Here is a 19,239-nt window from a genome sequence, read left to right as displayed (position 1 = left end):
CGGAGCTCAGCACTGCATGCAGCGAGTGTAAATATCCCAGGATCCCTTGCTGCACCACATACTGGCAGCCAACTCCCCGCCTGCTAACAGGATTAGTCCCTGAGCTCCGATTGTTTCTACAAAGTTATCAAGTTCAAAAACACACCGTCTCCTGGTGGCTTTTGTAACATCAAAGAATTGGACCCAGACATTGACAGGTTAATTAACAGGCAAAAGCATCCCTCGAGGCAAATGCATTTACTCTAAAGATGTTTTTATTAAGTCTGTATTTCATGTAGTGGTGATCTAGCCACATGTTCACGTCATGTGAGGATCTAATATATTTGAGTTTAACAGGTGCTAGTGCATGCTTAACTTAATAATGGCACATGGTGCAATACTGCATTATCATATTGCATTAAATTAGCCTCATTTAATTTTTATGAAATGTGTTAGGATGAGAATTAATGTGTAATAAACTTGAGGTGCAGATGAACATTAAAGCGTGTCTGGAATTTCTTAACTGTGTAGTATATTAACCAGGGTTCCTTTTAGGACGTATTTATTGCCAAAAGGCAACATTGATTTAAAGCATGCTTGTATTAGTTAGGGATAGGGCCATTACCAGAATGTTTATTGTTGTTAGAATCAAAATCCTTAACTGTGTGCATTTCATAAATGTTTTGGGGGATTTATATTTGGAATTTTCAGATAAAAACGATTCATAAAACCACACTTTCTCGGTTTTAGCATTTTTAGGACTTTAAAAAGAGTAAAAGTGGCCCTATGCTCATTTTCAGGTTCATATTTAGTGCCTCTACTGTGACATGTTTACATGCTTTAATGTTCAAAAAGCTCTTTTCTCATACTGCAGCGCCGCTTTTCACCCTCTGGGTGTTTCTCAATGTCGAGTACGCTTGCTTGGTAGCACATGTCTTCCGAGTCACTTGCTTCAGAAGCGAGGCAAGAATACTTCCTAGCCTCGGAAAACGAAGAATGGAACAGGCGAGCAAGTGTGCTTCATATGAGAAGCCCCACCTTACATTTTCCGCCACAGATTTGGGGAAATTGGTCCGTGCGCAAAGCATTGTGGGGATTTTAAGACCGCGGAGTCTACACATGTGCAGCCTTGACATTTCTCCAAACGAAGTACGCCGGGCTCGGTAGAATTCCAAGTATGCTGGACATTGGAACAGTACTTCGGCGGCACTCGATGACGTAGTATGCTTGAAATAGTGGCTCTGGAGCAGCTTTACTCGAGATTGAGAAACACCCTCAGTCTGAAACTAGAGCTCAGTCTGCTCTGATTGGTTAGCTAGGCAGCCCTGTAGTGATTGGTCAACTGCTTAAAGATGTCCCGCCCCATAGCCTCATGTACAATGTGTTGGAGCGCTAGCCAATAGAAGCATGATTATTACATAGTGATGTCATTATGTTACAGAACTAAACAAATAATTCCAATGGAGGCGTTTCGGAGGGGGGGGGACTTTGGGATTTTAGCCTTTGCCGACCATTTACATGTACAATAACCTATATAACACACTACAGGAAAGATACAGCATTATAGGTTTCTTTTATACCAACTAAAGCCATATTTATGAATTCATCTTTAAATTCAATGTCTTTGGGACTTTATGAGGGTCCGCGGCTATCCAGTTAACATTAACTGTGGTAATCAAGTGACAGTAGGATAATCCCTCAGATATTTCTCTGCGTCTTAGTTTGAGATAAAGCTTTGAAAATATATGTTTCTGTAGTATGTAGAATATACAGCATACAAAACACCAAAATTAAACACAAAATATTCCCTTTATTTTTTTTCTACCTTAAGACTACACAGGGTCACTGATGTAGCTCTAAGAGGTATCTACATTTGCATTTTATTTACAGCTTACTTGGATGTCTTCGTATTTACATGATCAAAGAGAAGCGCTAAAAACACAGTGTTGAGAACAAACTAAAACTCAAAATGAGTCCAAAACTTTAGAAAAAGATACAGTCTTATGACGCGACAGTTCTCAGTGCAATATTCCACAATGCAAATATCCCTCATTCATATAATGTTGAACATACATATTTTTTTGGAAACAAAACGTCACTGAATCAACTAGCAGCAGAACAAATAATAACGGTGTACTTTGTTTACAGACTGAGACGCTCAATCATGCTCCCACCACCCCGTCCCCTACACACACAAATATTCTGTTGGAAAATGATAAGAGAATCATAGTGTGTAGTGGATTGGCATAGTTCAAAAAGTAACAGATGTAAAATCAATGTCACAATTTCCAAAATAGTCTTGATTCCTCTTGAGTAATGACATTTTCCGAATGAGCAGAATTGTCCTTTGCGGTTTCCACTGAGGAGGACACGGACAAATGGGAGCTAGAATGTGTCCATGTGGGTTATTTCCAAGGTTGGCGTGTATGGACGACCTTTAGTCTGTAAACGGGCACTAGTACACCTGCAGGTCTAACGCAGCCAGGGGACCAAGTGGAGTCTTATTCCGGAGAATGAAAGCACTCTGGATGCTGACCTGCGGGCAGCCCTTCGGGCAAAGGCAGTTTGTTTCTTTCATCTCACCAACAGCACAATGTGAAGCCTCTCTCTCTCAGCAGCTAGTATGTTAACGTGGTACGTATCACTGATGACAATGGGTAGTCTTTATTTTTTTAAATATTCTCATCCCAAGCTTTACATGATTCGACTTTGTGTTGAGGAATACTGACTTAAGCTCATTCATAAACAAACACTGCCTTTCAAATGCAAATGAAGATCAGTCAAATGTAGTCGGTTTCATGAAACAGACAGTAGTTGATTAAACTAAACCACCTTCCATAGTTTATTGTGTTGAAACACCCTTAAGTATTGTTCAAGTACAACAATTAACAATAAAAGGGACAATAGTTCACATTATTTTTAAATTCACATTTGTTATACTGTTAATTCATATAGCTATTTATAAAACAAAACAAAAATGTAATTCAAACCCATTCCTGTAAAATACCTTTTGTTGTTTAACACAGACATTAATTCCACAGTAGCTTCTTACAGGGATGGCTCTTAGCTATTTTTCCATAATCGAGTTTGACCACAGTCAAATAAAAGGGAGCAGAGAATAATTTATTCAATGTTTTCCTTTTTTTTCCAATGACGAAAAAATTCCACTTAAAAAAATAAAATACACAGAAATGAAAGAGTGACCTTGTACCCCTGTGTTGGCCTTACTATAAAATTGAAGCTTGATTAAGCAGTTTAGCTTGTTTTGTAGTTCATAAAGAAGGCATGGTCATGCACAGTCAGGGAGCTTCAGATGAGTATCAATCGTCCTCTGAAAAAGTACGAGGCATCACACAAATGAAGGTGCTTTGACAAGTTCAGCTGGGGTTTTGATGAAGGGCTCTACCGCCAACAGAAATCTCTCTCATTATTTATGGGTGACTGGGGCTATGAGGGGTTTCAAGTATAAAAAATAAGTGATTAAAAGAGAAGGAATCTCCTTGGCTGAGGCAGAATGGAGCAAGCTTGTGAATAACAATCTGCAAGTCTGGCTGCAGAGTTAGCCGGTGAACATAATGCATTACCAATACTCCTCTCGGGTTTCTTTGAACAGAATCACCAACAGGGACGAGGAAATGGAGTCACAAAAATAAGTCACAGACATCGCAAATGTTCATCCTCTAGCAGCCGCACTTGGAGGGCAAAGACTGTTAAAGTATCTTCAAAAGGAGAAGGGCACTCTTCTATTAATACAGTGCAACTGATTGCAACCATGTTTTTTTCCTTTTTTTTCTCTTTTTATAGTATATTAAAAACCAAGTTGAGCACAGTCAAAGGAGAAAAACAAACTGGTGGTCATGTACACAACTGTCTTTGGCAAGAAGTCCCATGTCCTACATCTGAGACTGTGACTCTGGAGCCTCGTTTTCATGTCACCTTCGGCCCATTTCGCTCTGTCTCATGAAATGAATGTTGTTGACACTGTCTGCCAGCTCGGGGTACTGGTCCACTGACACCACGTAGTATCCGTCGTAGCCCTGCGCCTTGCCCGAGCCCAGGAGCTGCTGCTTCTCTCCCTCGGTCCAGGTGCGGGACCCCTCCTCTCCGTCCCTCAGTCTCTGGCGCTCCCGGGCCCACGCCTGGGCCACGGACCTCTGCCGGGCCAGCTCCAGCACGCGAGCTTTCTCCTCGTCCACGCTGCTGCCGTAACGCGTGTTCAAACACAGAGCGCCGTACTGCAGCTGGATGTCCGTGATGCGCCTAGTCCTGCCGTTCAGAACAGTGTTGACCTGAGACACGGTCACGTTGACGCCAGTCTCCAGCGTGCGCCGGCCCACCGTCATGCCGATGAGCGACAGGTCTCCCTCCACCGAGCCCAGTTTGATGAAGTAGTGCGTGTCCATCCCGGCGATAGTGAAGTGGAGCTCTTCCAGGTAGAAGGCGTTGTTCAGCACTGCTGCCATGCGCCGCCCGTCCTCATTGGCTAAACTGACGATATCTGTGCTGATGCGACCGTCTCGGATAGCGAATTTCACCCCCTTTCCGAAGATGGAGCCACCAGAGGCAAAGATCTTCTTGTCCTCCGTCTGAGGACATCCGGCACTTTTGGCTCTGTAGATCTGACCAAAACGCTCTAGCTTCACAAAGGCCTTCAGCTGCCTCTGAACTTCACACTGAACACCCAGCAAAGACTGCAAAACAAAGAGAACGCGGTTAGTCACGCAGGCCCGCAGCATCTACATACACAGTGAAATGCTTTGTCTGCTAAGCAAGACAAGGATTTGCACAATATCATACAATTGCTTGTAGGAGACGTTCTTCTAGATATTTGATATCACACATTGTAACCTTTATTCAAGGGTGAGGGATTTGAGATGGGAATAACTGGCACTGTCACTCTGTTTTTCAAAAGATAGATCTATTTTGCTTCATTAACACCTCAAACATTACATTTTCCAAAGCTATGACTATAAACCATTTTTTCTAACAGATATGACTAAGTGAAGTTGATTTGACACCTTTTGTAATATTTACGTGTATTAATGTGATGGAAATGAACAAATAAAAGTGATCCATGTCTAACAAACTGTAAATCACAAGAATAAACAAGTAAGCATCAAAGGTTAGAAGCAGATTGCATTAAGAACTAGTTTAAGAACGTTTTATCAAACATTCTTTAATTAAAGTATTTCGCTCTGGTCTAGAAATAGAAAAAAACACATTTGTTAACAATAAATTGAAGGGTGTAAAAATAAGGGCTCACAGGTTGTATAGATAGAATACATCACACTGATCCCACATTCTCATTTGATTAAACATCTTAAAGACATGATGTTTTTAAATAATGATGCCAGTGCTACACATATATTATCAACACCAAACAAATCCCTGCTGCTGTAACGCTGTGAATATAGCCAACACAGTCAAGGTAGGGGCAGAGGTGTTTGTTAGCGAGTGCAAATCTTTCTGATCGTTTGTGACAGGCATGATATTTTCAAAAAGGGTGAAATAGCTGCGTTGTGACAGCCATGCTGTGCCAAATATGAAGCAGAAATCGGTTGCTAACTAGTGTGTATATGTATATTTATTTTTATCTTTCCTTTAGGGAATCAACACTTTGTATAGATACCGCATTCTCTTGAGCCAAAATTAATACTTTGTCCTTGTACTATTTGACAAGAGAAAGCTCCCAGGGAAGGAAAAGAGACATTGAAACGAGGGAAGTGATGTGAAATGGACGCCGGCCAACGCACAGCGAGACAGTCGCCTGAACGCATCTTAGCAGCAATGAAAAGGCTCTCAAACTCTGTTCCTTCTTGCGTACCCTGAAGAGAAGAATCTGTGAGACCAGTCACATCCAAGGTCCTGCTGCCAGATTCTAATTATGTCTCTGCGTTAGAGGGCGACTACAGGCTGGGGAGTGGGTGGGGCGGGCGAGCGAGGGGCATTGACTGACCTGCATATGTGCCCCGCTCTTTGACGTGACACTGCATCAGATCCTACATGAAGAGGGACAATCTGAGGGGGTGGTGCAGCTGTGCAGAGGGGCCCCTCGGGAGAGATGGCCTGGGGGGACACATCACACCATGCCACTCCATGTTTGTTTACCGTGCCAACAGTGTGACCCGGTCAGCCGTCCCAGGGGCCATGTGGCGGGGGGAAGGGGGCAATGTCCTCCACTTTACTGAAACACCCTCATGGGACTCACAGTGAGAGGCATCATTCATGTAGTGTCGGGTGCAATCAGCCTCCAGCACAGCCCAAAATGAGAGATCAAGCCTGGTGGGGCAAGAAACCTCATCTGTTTGGCCCCTCACGGCATTTTTCAATCTGTGCACGGATTCAGCAGCATGGCGAAATAGGGGCTTAAATGAAAAGAGATAGAGGAAGGCAGGCAAGCTTCGGTGTAAAATGAAATGCCAAGTGTACAGGATGTACCATGTGTAGTTTTAAAGTTATATTCATGCTTCAAAGAACCCTTCATTTAATTAGGCTGGTCTACCCATCTGTGGTGAGGATCAACGTGGCATTTAAAGGCTCAGATCACCATTTTCCAAGCAGGAATTCTAGATAAGAATATCATGCCTCAGCTCATACACATGGTAGAGAGGAATTATCTCGATCTTTCCTTACATATCATTTACAGTATATACTCCAGGGTATATATTCCCACAAACACGAGGTAAACCTGCAGATATAGGGTGTTATAAGCCTCAGTTACGTGATTTTTGTTATGTCATGGGTAATTATATACTTAGCTGGGTTGTAGATGAATAATTAGCCTAATGGTATTATGTGTCAAATGGACTTCAGTTTGAGTCACTGAGAGTAAAACACAAGATTCACTTAATTTATTAGTTATAAAGAGTGCTTCCAAGAAACTCATGGTAAAAATGGAAGCAATCTGTTGCCTTCTCTGAAAGTATGGTTAATGACTTTTACTCAAAAGGCTCAATCTGAACCATCATGACTTCGTTAGCAATTAAAATCTATTAGATCATTGTGAAAAAAAGGCTTAAAGTGCCTGTTGATAAATGGTTTCTTGGCATTTAAAAATGTTGAATTCATGTGTGAGGTCTGAGGTGAATACTTACATATTTAGAATTGCAAGTGTTTCATTTAATTATTTTTATACGAAACACTATTCCATCATATCTCAGATATTTTAAATTGGAACAGCTAGGGTGTCTGTGGATTAAATTGCATATTCTTTTGCAACTAATTTGTAGACTAGTATCCCAGCTCAGATATACTCAGTAGAGTTTAGGCTCAACACACACAAATATATATATATATATATATATATAAAAAAAGGTAAACCAAATGTACCAACAGTAATGTCACATGAAATAGTTGAGGATTTAAACTTTGAACCATTTACTTGTCTGTGTTTTTAATTCTTATTTTAAATGCCAGTCCAGCAGTGGATACTTTATCAACACAGTCACACATTACTGATTCATCTGTTTATCATGCCTGGTTGGGGTGCCTGCTTATTATGGTTGGTTGAACCAGTAGCTTTTAGGCTAACAAATGTTTTATAACAAATACCCACTATGTTAGGGCCGCAGCCAGAGTGTTACTCAACATGAATCTGGCCTCCTGATGGGTGGCATTCACTGTAACCAAACCCAGGACAACAGTGGCCTGTTCAATAATTCAGGTGAGTTGGCGGCAACTTAAAAGGGGCTGATAAACGCGCGAATCAGAGCATGTCTACTACTCTCAGACCTTGGCTAACGGTGTAAGGCTGAGATGAAATCAATGGGCAGTGGTGGAGGGAATGGAGAGTGAATTTCCCTAATGGCAGGACAATTACAAGAGCTGTTGAGCCTGACCCCATTCCCCGAGATGAGGACTGGGGGCAGGGGCCCGGCTCACTGGGCTGTGTTCGGGGCCTGATGGCTGGCAGCTCCTCTGGGAGTGTGGCTACACAGAGCATGTCTTCCTGCTAATGATGTTGGAAAGCAGAGTGAGGAGAGGGTGATGTGTGGTAAGGGTGAGAGGTGGGATAGGTGACAGCTTTACCTTACTGCTATCCCACTCCTGTGTCTTGATCTGGGTGCGCACTAACTCGTAGGACGGCTCCATGGCCTCTGTGTTCGGTTTGCGATAGCCGGGGATGACGTTGTACAATTGGAAGCCGAAGGTCACCAACCAGCTGTTCACATCTGCAGAGGATAGATCAAAACATTAAAGGTCCACTAGTATACTCTTTTTCATCAATATATTATAGTTCTCAGTTTTATACAAAACATGTCTCTGAAGTGTTTGGCTCCAAATACCAAACAGATCATTGCAGCATCCCATAAACCCCTCTGTTTCAGCCCTGTTTCAAAAGTGCTGATTCTCTGTCTTTTACTTTAGATGAAAATAAGGCGCCACTCCCCACGCCCCTCTGAGATATTTGGTTACAAATAACACAATGGTGCTCTAGGAGGAGATGTAAACGAGATCAAGACAAAAAGAGAGGGGTCTTTTTTCCTGAAACTTTCAGAATCTCTTTACACAGAGGACATACATACTTATGTATAAAAGACATGAAGAAGTGAATTTTATATCAATGATTTACATATACCGCATCTCACTAGGCACAATAACTCTGGCTCTAGAGAAACCATAAATAAACTAGGAATTGATTGATTCATTATTAACAGTTGGCATTCTGCGGTCAAGTGGCTGTCTCCTTGAAATACTCGTCCTTCGGCCTGAGCGCTTGATTTGTTTGTGAAAGTGGACAAGTGATAATAAACACTTGAGAATGGTGGCAGTGATTCATGTCCACTCCTGCAGGTGCTGCACTAATGACACACAGCTGGGGCCCACAAAAAGCCAAGAGACATCTGAGAGTGTCTGCTATGCTGATCATTATATACTTGAATTTCATGTCATCTCCAAGGCAGCCTTAGACTTAGCACACTAGATATTTTGAAGACTCAGCGGCTTCTTCAGCGATCATTTTTTCCCTAATGAGATGCTGAGGAAAGTGACGTGTCTGGGATTCAAATCCGTGTAATCATCATAATGTGCTTCGTCTAATAGAAGCCACCAGCGCCGTGGTCATAGGTGCTGCTGGAATCCCAAGTCGTCATTAATTCTGAAAAATTACAGAGAAGGCTGCAGATATGACTGGAAGGGAAACCTGTTCAATCTGAGCCATTTGTTTCCCAGCCCTTTCGATGTGTTTGTTATGGACAGCAGAATCATTGCTGTGACACTTGGGGGGCATGTTTGTCACAGATTGGCACTGCCACATTGTTGCACCTGATAAAGCTTTTTTAAATAAGAATTTGTTTGAGGACAATGAAAGGACCCTGATAATTTAATGAAAGGAATGGAAATGTCAGCACCATCAATCACAATTGAGGCAGACCCACTAAAGTATATCTAACAGTCTGCTTAACATTCAAATGCCAGTCAGCCCCTAATGGTGGATTGTGAGGCTGAACGCCTTTCTGTTTGGCAGGCGGCTAAATGGCTTTGTTCAGCAGAAAGAAGTAGAAGTAGTGACTATTTTTCCTTTCTGTATCATCTGTAGGAAAATAAAAATAAAAATACATTTTTTGATAGTCAACATACGCATATTGACTAAATATAATGCAGAACGAACATGAGGATTTAATCTCGCATTTGTGAATGAAATCTGGCTGAAGCCCTGATTGCTCTAGTAGGACTCACTTAACACCTGTTACTTGCTAATTACACAACGTTTCTGTAAATAATTAATATACATGTTTTTTACATTACATTCTTGCTTTTTGGTAAAAAATAGAAAATGCCTTTAGGCTTGAAAAATTGACAGTTTTCATCTTGCTATGTTGCAGGGTAGGGCATTTTATATGGATTTAAGACTTTGTAACAAATGTATCATTGTTTACCAACCTCTACAAATCAGGGTTATGAGCATTTTCACAAGTCTATAAACATATATGTGTTAACTGAACTCACCGGTCATGTAGCACTTTATGGCCTTATTGTTGCTGAGAGGATTGTTGTTCTTGAACATGTACAAGTTGAACGGCACAATGTGGTTGCTGTTGAGCCGTTTCCAGATGTTATGGTTAGGTGTTGTCCAGCGGCCGGCGAGGACATCGTAGTCCCGTGTGCCCATGTGGACCAGTCTGCTCAGCGGCTCGTACAGGCCTCCTTGGTAGCCGATAATGAGCTGGAAGCTGTGGTTGGTGTCGAGGTAAACCTCTCCAAACGCTGTGTGGAGGATTTGTTTGATCATGAGGCCTGAGCCACTGAACACAGCCAGAGGTGTGCCTATGTTATCACAAGCTACATAGAACTCATCCCCGCTGCTTAGCTCCATGGCAAACAAGTGTCCCTGCAAGTCGTAGTAGAGTGACGTGATCTCCGAGCTGGAGTGATTGTACATATGGGTGACCCTGGTGGGGCTGGATAGGTCAGCATAGAAGAACTGCAGGTGGTGGCCCGTGCTGCTTCTGCTGGACACCCTCCTGCCCAGGCCATCGTAACGGTATTTGATGTTCCAACCGGCCACTTTGTTGTACACCTTAACCAGCAGGCCCACTGAGTTGTACTCAAAGTAGTCGTTCCCTCTTTGCTTGAGGAAACCGTCCTCATCCATTCTGTACTGGAAATCTCCCAAGCGAGTGATGCGGTCTCTGATATCATAACGTAGGGGCGTGAGCCGCGCGCTGTTTCCGGGGCTGAGGAGGTGTAAGTTGCCGTTCAAGTCATAGCTGTACCGCCACAGAGGCTTGTCGTTGATGGAGACCACCTGGAGCTGACCGTCGGCATCATACTCGTATGTGTAACGTGTGGTGTTGGCGTAAGGCCCGACCTTTAGCTCCTTGGCAACCACTCTACCCATGTTGTCGTACTGCACCATCATCCAGTACATGAGGGAGCGAAATATCTCATACTGGACCTCCTTCACTCGGCCATAGGCATCAAAGTGTTTAGTGTGAGTCATCACTGCTGTGGTGATAATTTGATTGATGTCATAATAGATAACTCCAAATTTGCCGAACTGTTCTGTTTTGCCGGACACATCGTCATAGCGATACAGGTCGATTGGCAGTGGTGTTTCATTAATGACAGCCTGCATGCTAGTGACGCGGAAACTGTTGTCGTAGACATAGTCAAACCTGGCATTGACCATGCCCTCTTCACTGAATCTGAAAATCTGTCTGTCTATCAGTGGGCCTATCTGCCGGTAGCGGATGGTGCAGGTGAAGCCCTCACTCTGCAGGTTGACCGTCTTCAGCATGCCGGCCACCTCGTCGTAGGAGAAACCGATGCGCGTGGTGTCATAGAGGATCTCGAGTAGCTTGGAAAGCTTGCCGTATTTGTAGATGACCCTGCGGCCTGTGCCCAGGTAGGTGGTCTGCAGCAACTGGCCCTCCTCGCTGTAGTCCTGGAGCACTGAAGCGTTACCTTCAGGGGGCCGGTAGGTGTTTCTGTAGTAGCCAATGGAGCGGGAGGTCTCTAGGGTCTGCCGTGCCACGTTGGGCATGGTCACAGAGAATAGTCTGTCGTTCTTGTCAAATTCAAAGATATACTGCCTCTGGCTGTAGAGCAGCAGTACCATGGACTATAGAAGAGAGGAGGAAACAGTCAGAGCATTATTGGTGGAATTGAAATTCAGTAAAAGATTCATAATATTTTGTATATTTACATTTTTCTAAATTAAATTCAAACAGGATATGAGCTCCACTTATTCCAATTACACAAATATTTGGGAATAGTATAAATACATTATAATACAAAAATGTTAATTTGAATCTATTCCTAACATTACCTACATACTACATGTCACTAAATGTAAGTTGGGAATACAAGAAAGTGGGCTGGTATGCCACAAAGGTACAAGAACAATTTCAAAAGCAATTCCATATTATGCATGCAACTCGGGTTGAGACTGAATCTAATTCCCATCTTGAATGTGGAGTTGTTTTTTTTATCCCTCTGACATTAAGAATCCTTCTTAAAGCTGGGGTAGGCAGTTTATTTCTGGCATCATGGGGCAAAAGTTCCATAATAACCTTTCAGCATTCTCTGATTCAAGTGGTCGGAGAGAAGACTAGACTCCTGCACCTCCTCTTGTCTCTGTTTACGGGCTTCAGAAAATCTAGCCATGACGGGAGAGACCAATCATGCCAAAGGACATTTCAGAAAGAGAGTGTTCCTATGGGGAAAGCCTGATTCAATGTGGAATATCTTGCAGGAAACATTGCCATTTCAGCCTTGGTAAAAACTGTCCTACAATGCAATGCAATTAGACCAACAATTTAATATTATAACTAAAGTGTTTCAGAGTGTTGTAAGTGCTAGCTTAAGCATTATGCTAACTGTAGCCAAAGCTTTACCACTCCCACCACCATTTTCTTGATCTCATGAATGCTTTGCTAATGTTGAATCACAGCATGTCATTTCTAAGGGTTTTACAGGCCCAATGGTTTATAGCCTTAGGACAAAGAGGGCTGAGCTGCAGGATAAAGGCTGTATTTTCATTTATTTTTCTTCGCCTCTACAGCAAGTGCCTACCCTGTAGTAACACTCGAAATATACAATGCTAAAAGGTTATTGTGGAATTTTGCCCATTGCCAAAAATAAACTGCCTTCCCCAGCTTTAAGAGATGAACAAGCTGCTCCGGCAAAATCCATTAGCACCTATCTTGGACCAATAAATAATATCTTTGAATCAGTTCTAAAGCTGTCACAACAAGCTGGGAGTATCTCAGCACTTAGAGGTTGCTGAAACTATTAACAAGGTGATTGGCTTCCATTTCCACGTTACGTCTAAGGTGCAGTGCAGCATCTCTTCACCTTCTCATCAACAATCTTTCCTTCAATTAGAAGAAGTTAGAAGAAAGTGACATTTTACTGTGTTCTTCTCATCAGAGCTATTTCAGGTTGAACTCTGCTGTCAGACTGTGGTAACAAAGTACAACATCTGTGGTTCAGCAGTTTTAATTACATTTTTGCTGATAACTGCGCTGGAGTCTGATAATGCTGCACAAACACTGCTGGAGTTTTAGAAGTGCACTTTTAACTCCTGTTGAAAATCCACCGTCGAAGTTCTTACACAAACACACCTACAGAATTTATCTGTATGACATGTTCCAACTGTTTTATATTACATTTGTATCTCCAAACCATTTAATCATTACTGCAGCACTAAGAAAACACACCTTCTCAAGGTAAGTGTAAGTCCATGATTTTCCATCAGCGAATATCTGGGAGGTGATTCTTCCATTCTGGTCATACTCCATGCGTACAGACATGGTTCCTCTTTGGATACCTGCCACATGCCCTCCAGGTGAATAGGTCACATTGACTCCATTCAGACGACTGCTTGGCGCCCAGAGAGTGGGCCGGCCAGCCTGGTCGTAATGGATCCGTAATGTAAACTTTCTGTGGTCATCGTAAACCTTTTCGGTCCTGGTGATTCGATCGAAGTCCAATGAAAGTAGGTTCCTGTTATGAACCTATAGGAAAGAAAGCAGGAAGTTAGAAACAGTACATTTGACCACAGCAGCTCAATCAGGTGGGAATACACATGTTTGGAAGTTGAAATGTTGAAATGATGAAATGATGAGTTGAAATGATTGATAGGAATTGTTGCACTGCTCTTCTGAGGTGAAACCTTTAGAGGAAAGCTATAATCACAATGTAATTATTTTATATTCTTCTTTTCACAGCTTTTAATTACAATGGAGGAGCTGTATCTCAGGACTGCAGGAGCCATTGAAGTGATGAAATTATAAGAATTACCATATTTCTTTGTTTGTGCAAAACATTCTGTAGAGTCTAAGTGGGAGTATGCCTATTCATGCAAGAAACATTAGGGCCACATTGATCATTGAATTCATTTCCAGTGCTTACTGAAAATAATTACCAGGCGCAGATGACTCATTTTATTTAGCCATTTCCGTAAATTGGAAAAGAGGAGACAAAAATCAATTATTCTCCTGTGTGACTCAGAACATTGTTTCTTCTTTTGAATGTGTGAGGAAGACAGTGACTCTTGGCTTCACTGTGATCAGAGCAGAAAGACACTGCTCGGAAGAGTTAAGCCTTAAAACTATGTCCAGGTCAACAGAGATGAACTCGCTGCCAGTCAGCTCCTGTGCTGCAGCCAAAAAGATCCCCAAACAGCCCGACCAATACACTTCTAAGTCAGCAACCTCTGTGAGCAGAAGCTACAGAGGAGAAAGGAATCAAATCATCAGGAGAAAAGGGCCTTAGATGCAGGTCAGAATACATGCCCACACAAACCACTGCTTTAAAAAACATCTGGAAGATTTAGGAAAATATGGACATGGATCTTTGGTATTAAATAAAACTGGCCCTCAATTTATTACATCTTTATCTCACTGTAAATAGTTTCTCTTTAGATGTCTTACAGTTTGGCTTGGTAAAACGCTTGGCAAAGAAAACTGCTTCTGGCAAATGTCCAACAGAGCCGGTCGCAGGGGGCTTGCTTTTTTATCTTACAAAGAAAAACATGCTAAGGCCTCTCATCTGTGAAGGGATGATTACACCATAGGCAATTAATGTCACTGATCCCTTTTTGAGAGGATTACTTTACACTAAAAGCAGTGGTAATTTGAGAATAGGGGGGCTGGGGAACACATTTGTTATGTTCTTATCTACTCTTACTGTTATAACATGTGCATACCAGACGCCACACTGGCAAAAATGACATTTGGACAGCATTTAGATTTAAACCGCCAAGATTGTTAAAGATAAGTGACTTGATATCAAAGACTGAGACCCCTCCTGCTCTCGCATTGGTAGACGTGTTTCAGACCACTTCATAGGTAGCAGAGGCCTGAATTATTTCCAACACAATTTTATTTGGATTGCCAACAAGATATAAGGTATAAGAAGAGATCAAGTTCTTCGTGCCAGGATTTGTTTCACCGAAGACTCAACAACAGGGTGTAAAAAACTCGTAGAGCCGAGATCCCAAGATCCCATGAGAAGGGAAACTCACTCAAGAGGAATTATTTTAAATTGGACATTGCCTCTTAAAGGGTATTCTCAAAGTAAGTTGTTGTGTAGAAACAGAAGATAAACTATATCAGTACATTAGACCGACAACGTTCAATTTCAAGCTGTTTTTAACATGAAACACTGCGGCAACATCTGATCCCTCAATCAATATCAATGACTTTTGTGTCAAATTACAAAAATCTATCTGTTGTTTCACAAGTAAAAATACCTTTCATTAGTTCATATGTTTAATTCAAAATGTACTCTCTCTTCCTCAATAGAATGTTTATTCTCAAACTGCAATCAAAGACAACACATTTTGGTATTTTTATTTATTTCCATCTGGTATCTCTTTTGAACAAACTCCAAAATGCTAATACAGAGATTTCAGCTTTGATTCTCTTATGAAATCAACATTAAAGGAGTTGAAGATGCTTCCTATGGCAGAGTTGTAGCCACAAGGGTGCTCTCATTGCTGTACATTTACAAGGTACTCAGTTTGAGAGCAGGGTTTGTTTCTTTGGAGAGTGAAAGGTCTGCAGTGTTTCGGCAAACATAAATCATGACGGTGGCTGGGAGGGGCTGATCAGCATCAATGACCCATTTAGCCTTAAGACATGAGAAGCACAATGCAACAAAGGCTTGTAGTTCCACAGTGAAACAAATACAGTCTGAGACACACAGGAAGAAAAAGAAAAGCCACAACCCAAACACTTTGGCTTTTTCTCTGTCATCTTCTCTTATTCCTAGCACAACAAAGATCTGTGAAGTCACACTGCCTCTCGTGTTTCTTTTCTCATACATCTCTGTGCCCCCCCCATCCCCGACACAATGCCACACACTCATCCAGCCACCCACGTAATATCACTTGACATGCCACTCAAGGTCGCTCAATGATTCCAGCTCTGTTCACCCCCTCTGTTCTTGCCATTAGGCTGCTCCCATTTCCTATCTCACCCCTGGGGCCATTGTCTGTAACATACATTAGAAGCTTTCACTTCCAAAGGGACGGTGGGCCATTAAATGAACAGCCAACGACAGACAAAGTGGCACCCCCCCTCATTAGCTGTGTCGCCTTACAGAGAATGTGAAAAGACAACTTAAGCAATGTTTATTTTATTTGTTGTACGAATCTGAGAAAAAGCCAATAAATGAGGGTACATTTTGTTCGAGGTGCTCTGTGTTCCTACTAATGTCTAGTGGGTCATTCTAGATGCTTTATGATTTATTCTTGGATGTAGAATTCTTCATGAAAAAAATACTTGTTGATATTATGTGAGGGAGTGTTTCAGCTCTGCAAAGTTAGCTCAGATTTCATTCTAGCAAAGGTTGAGCCAGGTCATTTATTTTTATCAACAGGACCCAGGTCTGGCCTCTAGGCTTTTTGACACAGTGCTAATGTTCGTCTGAACCTAGCCTTCAAACTGTGTTCCAGTGAACATGGCTGCTATTCGTTAGCATACACCTACGACTCACACTGAGTAATGCAGAGGGTTTTCAGTCAGGGCTACATTTCACAGTATGTGGAGACATGTGAAGGAAGAGGGTGAAATCCAAGGCCATTTTGAGCGAGATAGAATTCCTCCTCGCAGCCAGCCATCCTTATCACATTGTGTTTTTTTTTTGTGTGTGTGTGAGCATGAGTCACTCCTTGCAAGGCGGCAAGCTTACCCTTAATCTGCGGCCATACACAGTGACCTGGCCACGAGCCTGCTCCTTCCTCTGCCTCCACTCCACCAGGTTGAGGCCATTGTCGAGGGCCAGTGTTACGTTCCTCTTGCTCACTGTTGGATTGACGGTGCCGGACAGCGAGTGGGGCTCTGTGTGCAGCGACACCTCCATACCATTGGCCAACACCAGCCGCAGCGAGCCATCCAGACCAATGTAATAGCTGTTCCGGACTTGATCTGAGGATGTAGAGATAGGTGGAAACGATTAGGATTAGAAAAAAAACAACAAAAAAAAACAATCAGTGCTTCTTGAAGCTGATGTTAGAGGACTAAATCTAATATTCATCTCAGCGAGACACAAACATAATGACCTAAAAACGCTGCTCAGCAAAAAGAAAGCCTTTAGCAGCAGTATTCAACTGAACCACTGCGATAATCTTAGGTCTGTGACAACAAAGATCAATAGTGAGAGGTTTCACAGCGCCAGTAAAGTAAAGTTTTACAGCTGTTGCAGCAGCCTCGAGGATATGGGGGAATGAAAACTATCAAAGCTGCTGGCTTGCCTGTGGCCACACAGAGAAAGGAGGGTGAACACACACACCCACACACACACACACACACACGCACGCACGCACGCACGCACGCACGCACGCACGCACGCACGCACGCACGCACGCACGCACGCACGCACGCACGCACGCACGCACGCACGCACGCACGCACGCACGCACGCACACACACCCACACACACACACACACACACACACACACACACACACACACACACACACACACACACACACACACACACACACACACACACACACACACACACACACACACACACACACACACACACACACACCCACACACACACACCACACACACACACACACACACACACACACACACACACACACACACACACACGGGATACATCTGAGCCTGTCTGTTACTGTCCCCTAGGTGACAATAGCCTGTGTTGCAGCTCCAGACCAGTGACTAATGTTTTCACTGAGCATCTCATGTACATTCACAAGAGATTGACTCCTTCTAGCCTCCTGTTAGTCGACTGACAGCGACCGGGATGAATATTATTCTCATAAAAAACTGTGGAAAAATAATGGCTTGTCAAACACTACATTAATTAGTTGACTTCATTTAACAGAAATAAGCACACACACTTTAATTTTTGCATGGTGACATGTCAGGTTAAAATGTCTTGATTTTGTACAGCAAACAATATAATAAACAGCCAGTGAGAAGATTAGAGTTTGGTATTTATTTTACAGGGAGCCACAGGATGTGTTGTGCTGCTGAGGCAAGAGAAATGGGCAGAGGAGGCAGGGCTGACCTTGCACTGGCTCTTACCTCGCTAAATCATACAGACACTTCAGGGGTTGACCAGCAGTCTCTGGGGCCGACCCTACCAAAAGGGGGCCACTAAGACCAGATGAAGCTGGAAATACTGCTGAATTGGACAGTTTACAGGAATGCATGCAAACAGTTCGGAATGGGAGGGATTTACCTTTACGCTGACACTAAAGGGGCTTTGGATTGCTTTAAACCAAACTAATAATGCAGCACTACACCTGATGCTAGGGCTCAACATTTTCAGTTATCAATAAGGATGCTGAAGTGTAAGATCACAATGAGCCTATTTGCTAATACAATTAACTAATAAAGCAACAGTTAGTTATAATTAGCTCATAAAAGGTCCTTTTTAAAGACAATTACACTATAACTTCTTCGAATATTTCAGTAATCAGATACATATAATGACAATGTGATTAACAACCATGAGGTGTGTTGAAGCGCACAAAGAAAAGGACAAAAACAACCAGATGAGCATAAAGGAATCATGAAGGCGGTGCATTCATGTGTTATGTGATCACCCAGTTGCAGGGCTTACAAAGCAGACAATAGTGAATTAATTAACAGCAGAGTTCCTGGCGCCACTCCTCTCACCAGCAGATGTCTAGGACAAGGTCACAACGCGGAGGTGACCACTCCATTGAGCAACGGTGAGAAACCAGAGATTGTCATCTCCTGTTTCAGTATTGCAGTGAGTCAGTGAGTGGAGCACACTTTTAAATGTTGAATCAAATGTTAGAGGGGGAAAAGGTGTAGGTGGCGCAGTACTTTGAGGAATGAAGGTAGAAAAGTTCAAAGCTATCAACGGGTACATAACATGATATCGGAATCTATAAATGTGTAAGACAAATCAGGTGAACTAAAACACACCGTTAGTCCACCCTCTGCCTGCTTCTCTCTTACTCAACCTGGAGCATTTTGTATGGGCCCCCAGCATTGTGCCTTATGAAATGTGTGTCATGACAGAAAGTCAATATATAGTGTGTTTCCATTTGATTAAATGAGAGTTGCACTATAATAGATAAAATAAATGTAATCTTGCCTTCAGGGTTGCCTTTGACCAAATATATTTTTAGTAAACCAGTAGTCGACAATTACTACTTGTAATAATGATAAATAATGTTAATCATTGTATTGGCTTTACTGGTTTTGGTTTCAAGGTTGAGAAAATTAGTATGAGTAACATCTTGGTAAAAAATATATACGTGCATTATGCCCTGATCATGAATTCGAAACTTTAAATAAA

At 42.4% G+C, this 19,239-nt stretch overlaps 1 protein-coding gene across 1 annotated transcript in view; it reads right to left on the bottom strand.

Annotated features, from left to right (window-relative positions):
* Window positions 1-1,769: 1,769 nt before the first annotated feature.
* Window positions 1,770-19,239, bottom strand: part of tenm4 (teneurin transmembrane protein 4) — a 174,909-nt gene continuing 157,439 nt past the window's right edge. The window contains 5 exon segments of the mRNA XM_034207004.1: window positions 1,770-4,670; window positions 8,008-8,150; window positions 9,928-11,542; window positions 13,143-13,439; window positions 16,621-16,856. Of these exon segments, the coding sequence (XP_034062895.1) occupies window positions 3,912-4,670; window positions 8,008-8,150; window positions 9,928-11,542; window positions 13,143-13,439; window positions 16,621-16,856 (3,050 nt within the window). The 3' untranslated portion in view covers window positions 1,770-3,911.

This window comes from Gymnodraco acuticeps, unplaced genomic scaffold, assembly GCF_902827175.1.
Source record: "Gymnodraco acuticeps unplaced genomic scaffold, fGymAcu1.1, whole genome shotgun sequence".
Lineage (NCBI taxonomy): Eukaryota > Metazoa > Chordata > Actinopteri > Perciformes > Bathydraconidae > Gymnodraco > Gymnodraco acuticeps.
This window is presented reverse-complemented; position numbering and strand designations above follow the sequence as displayed.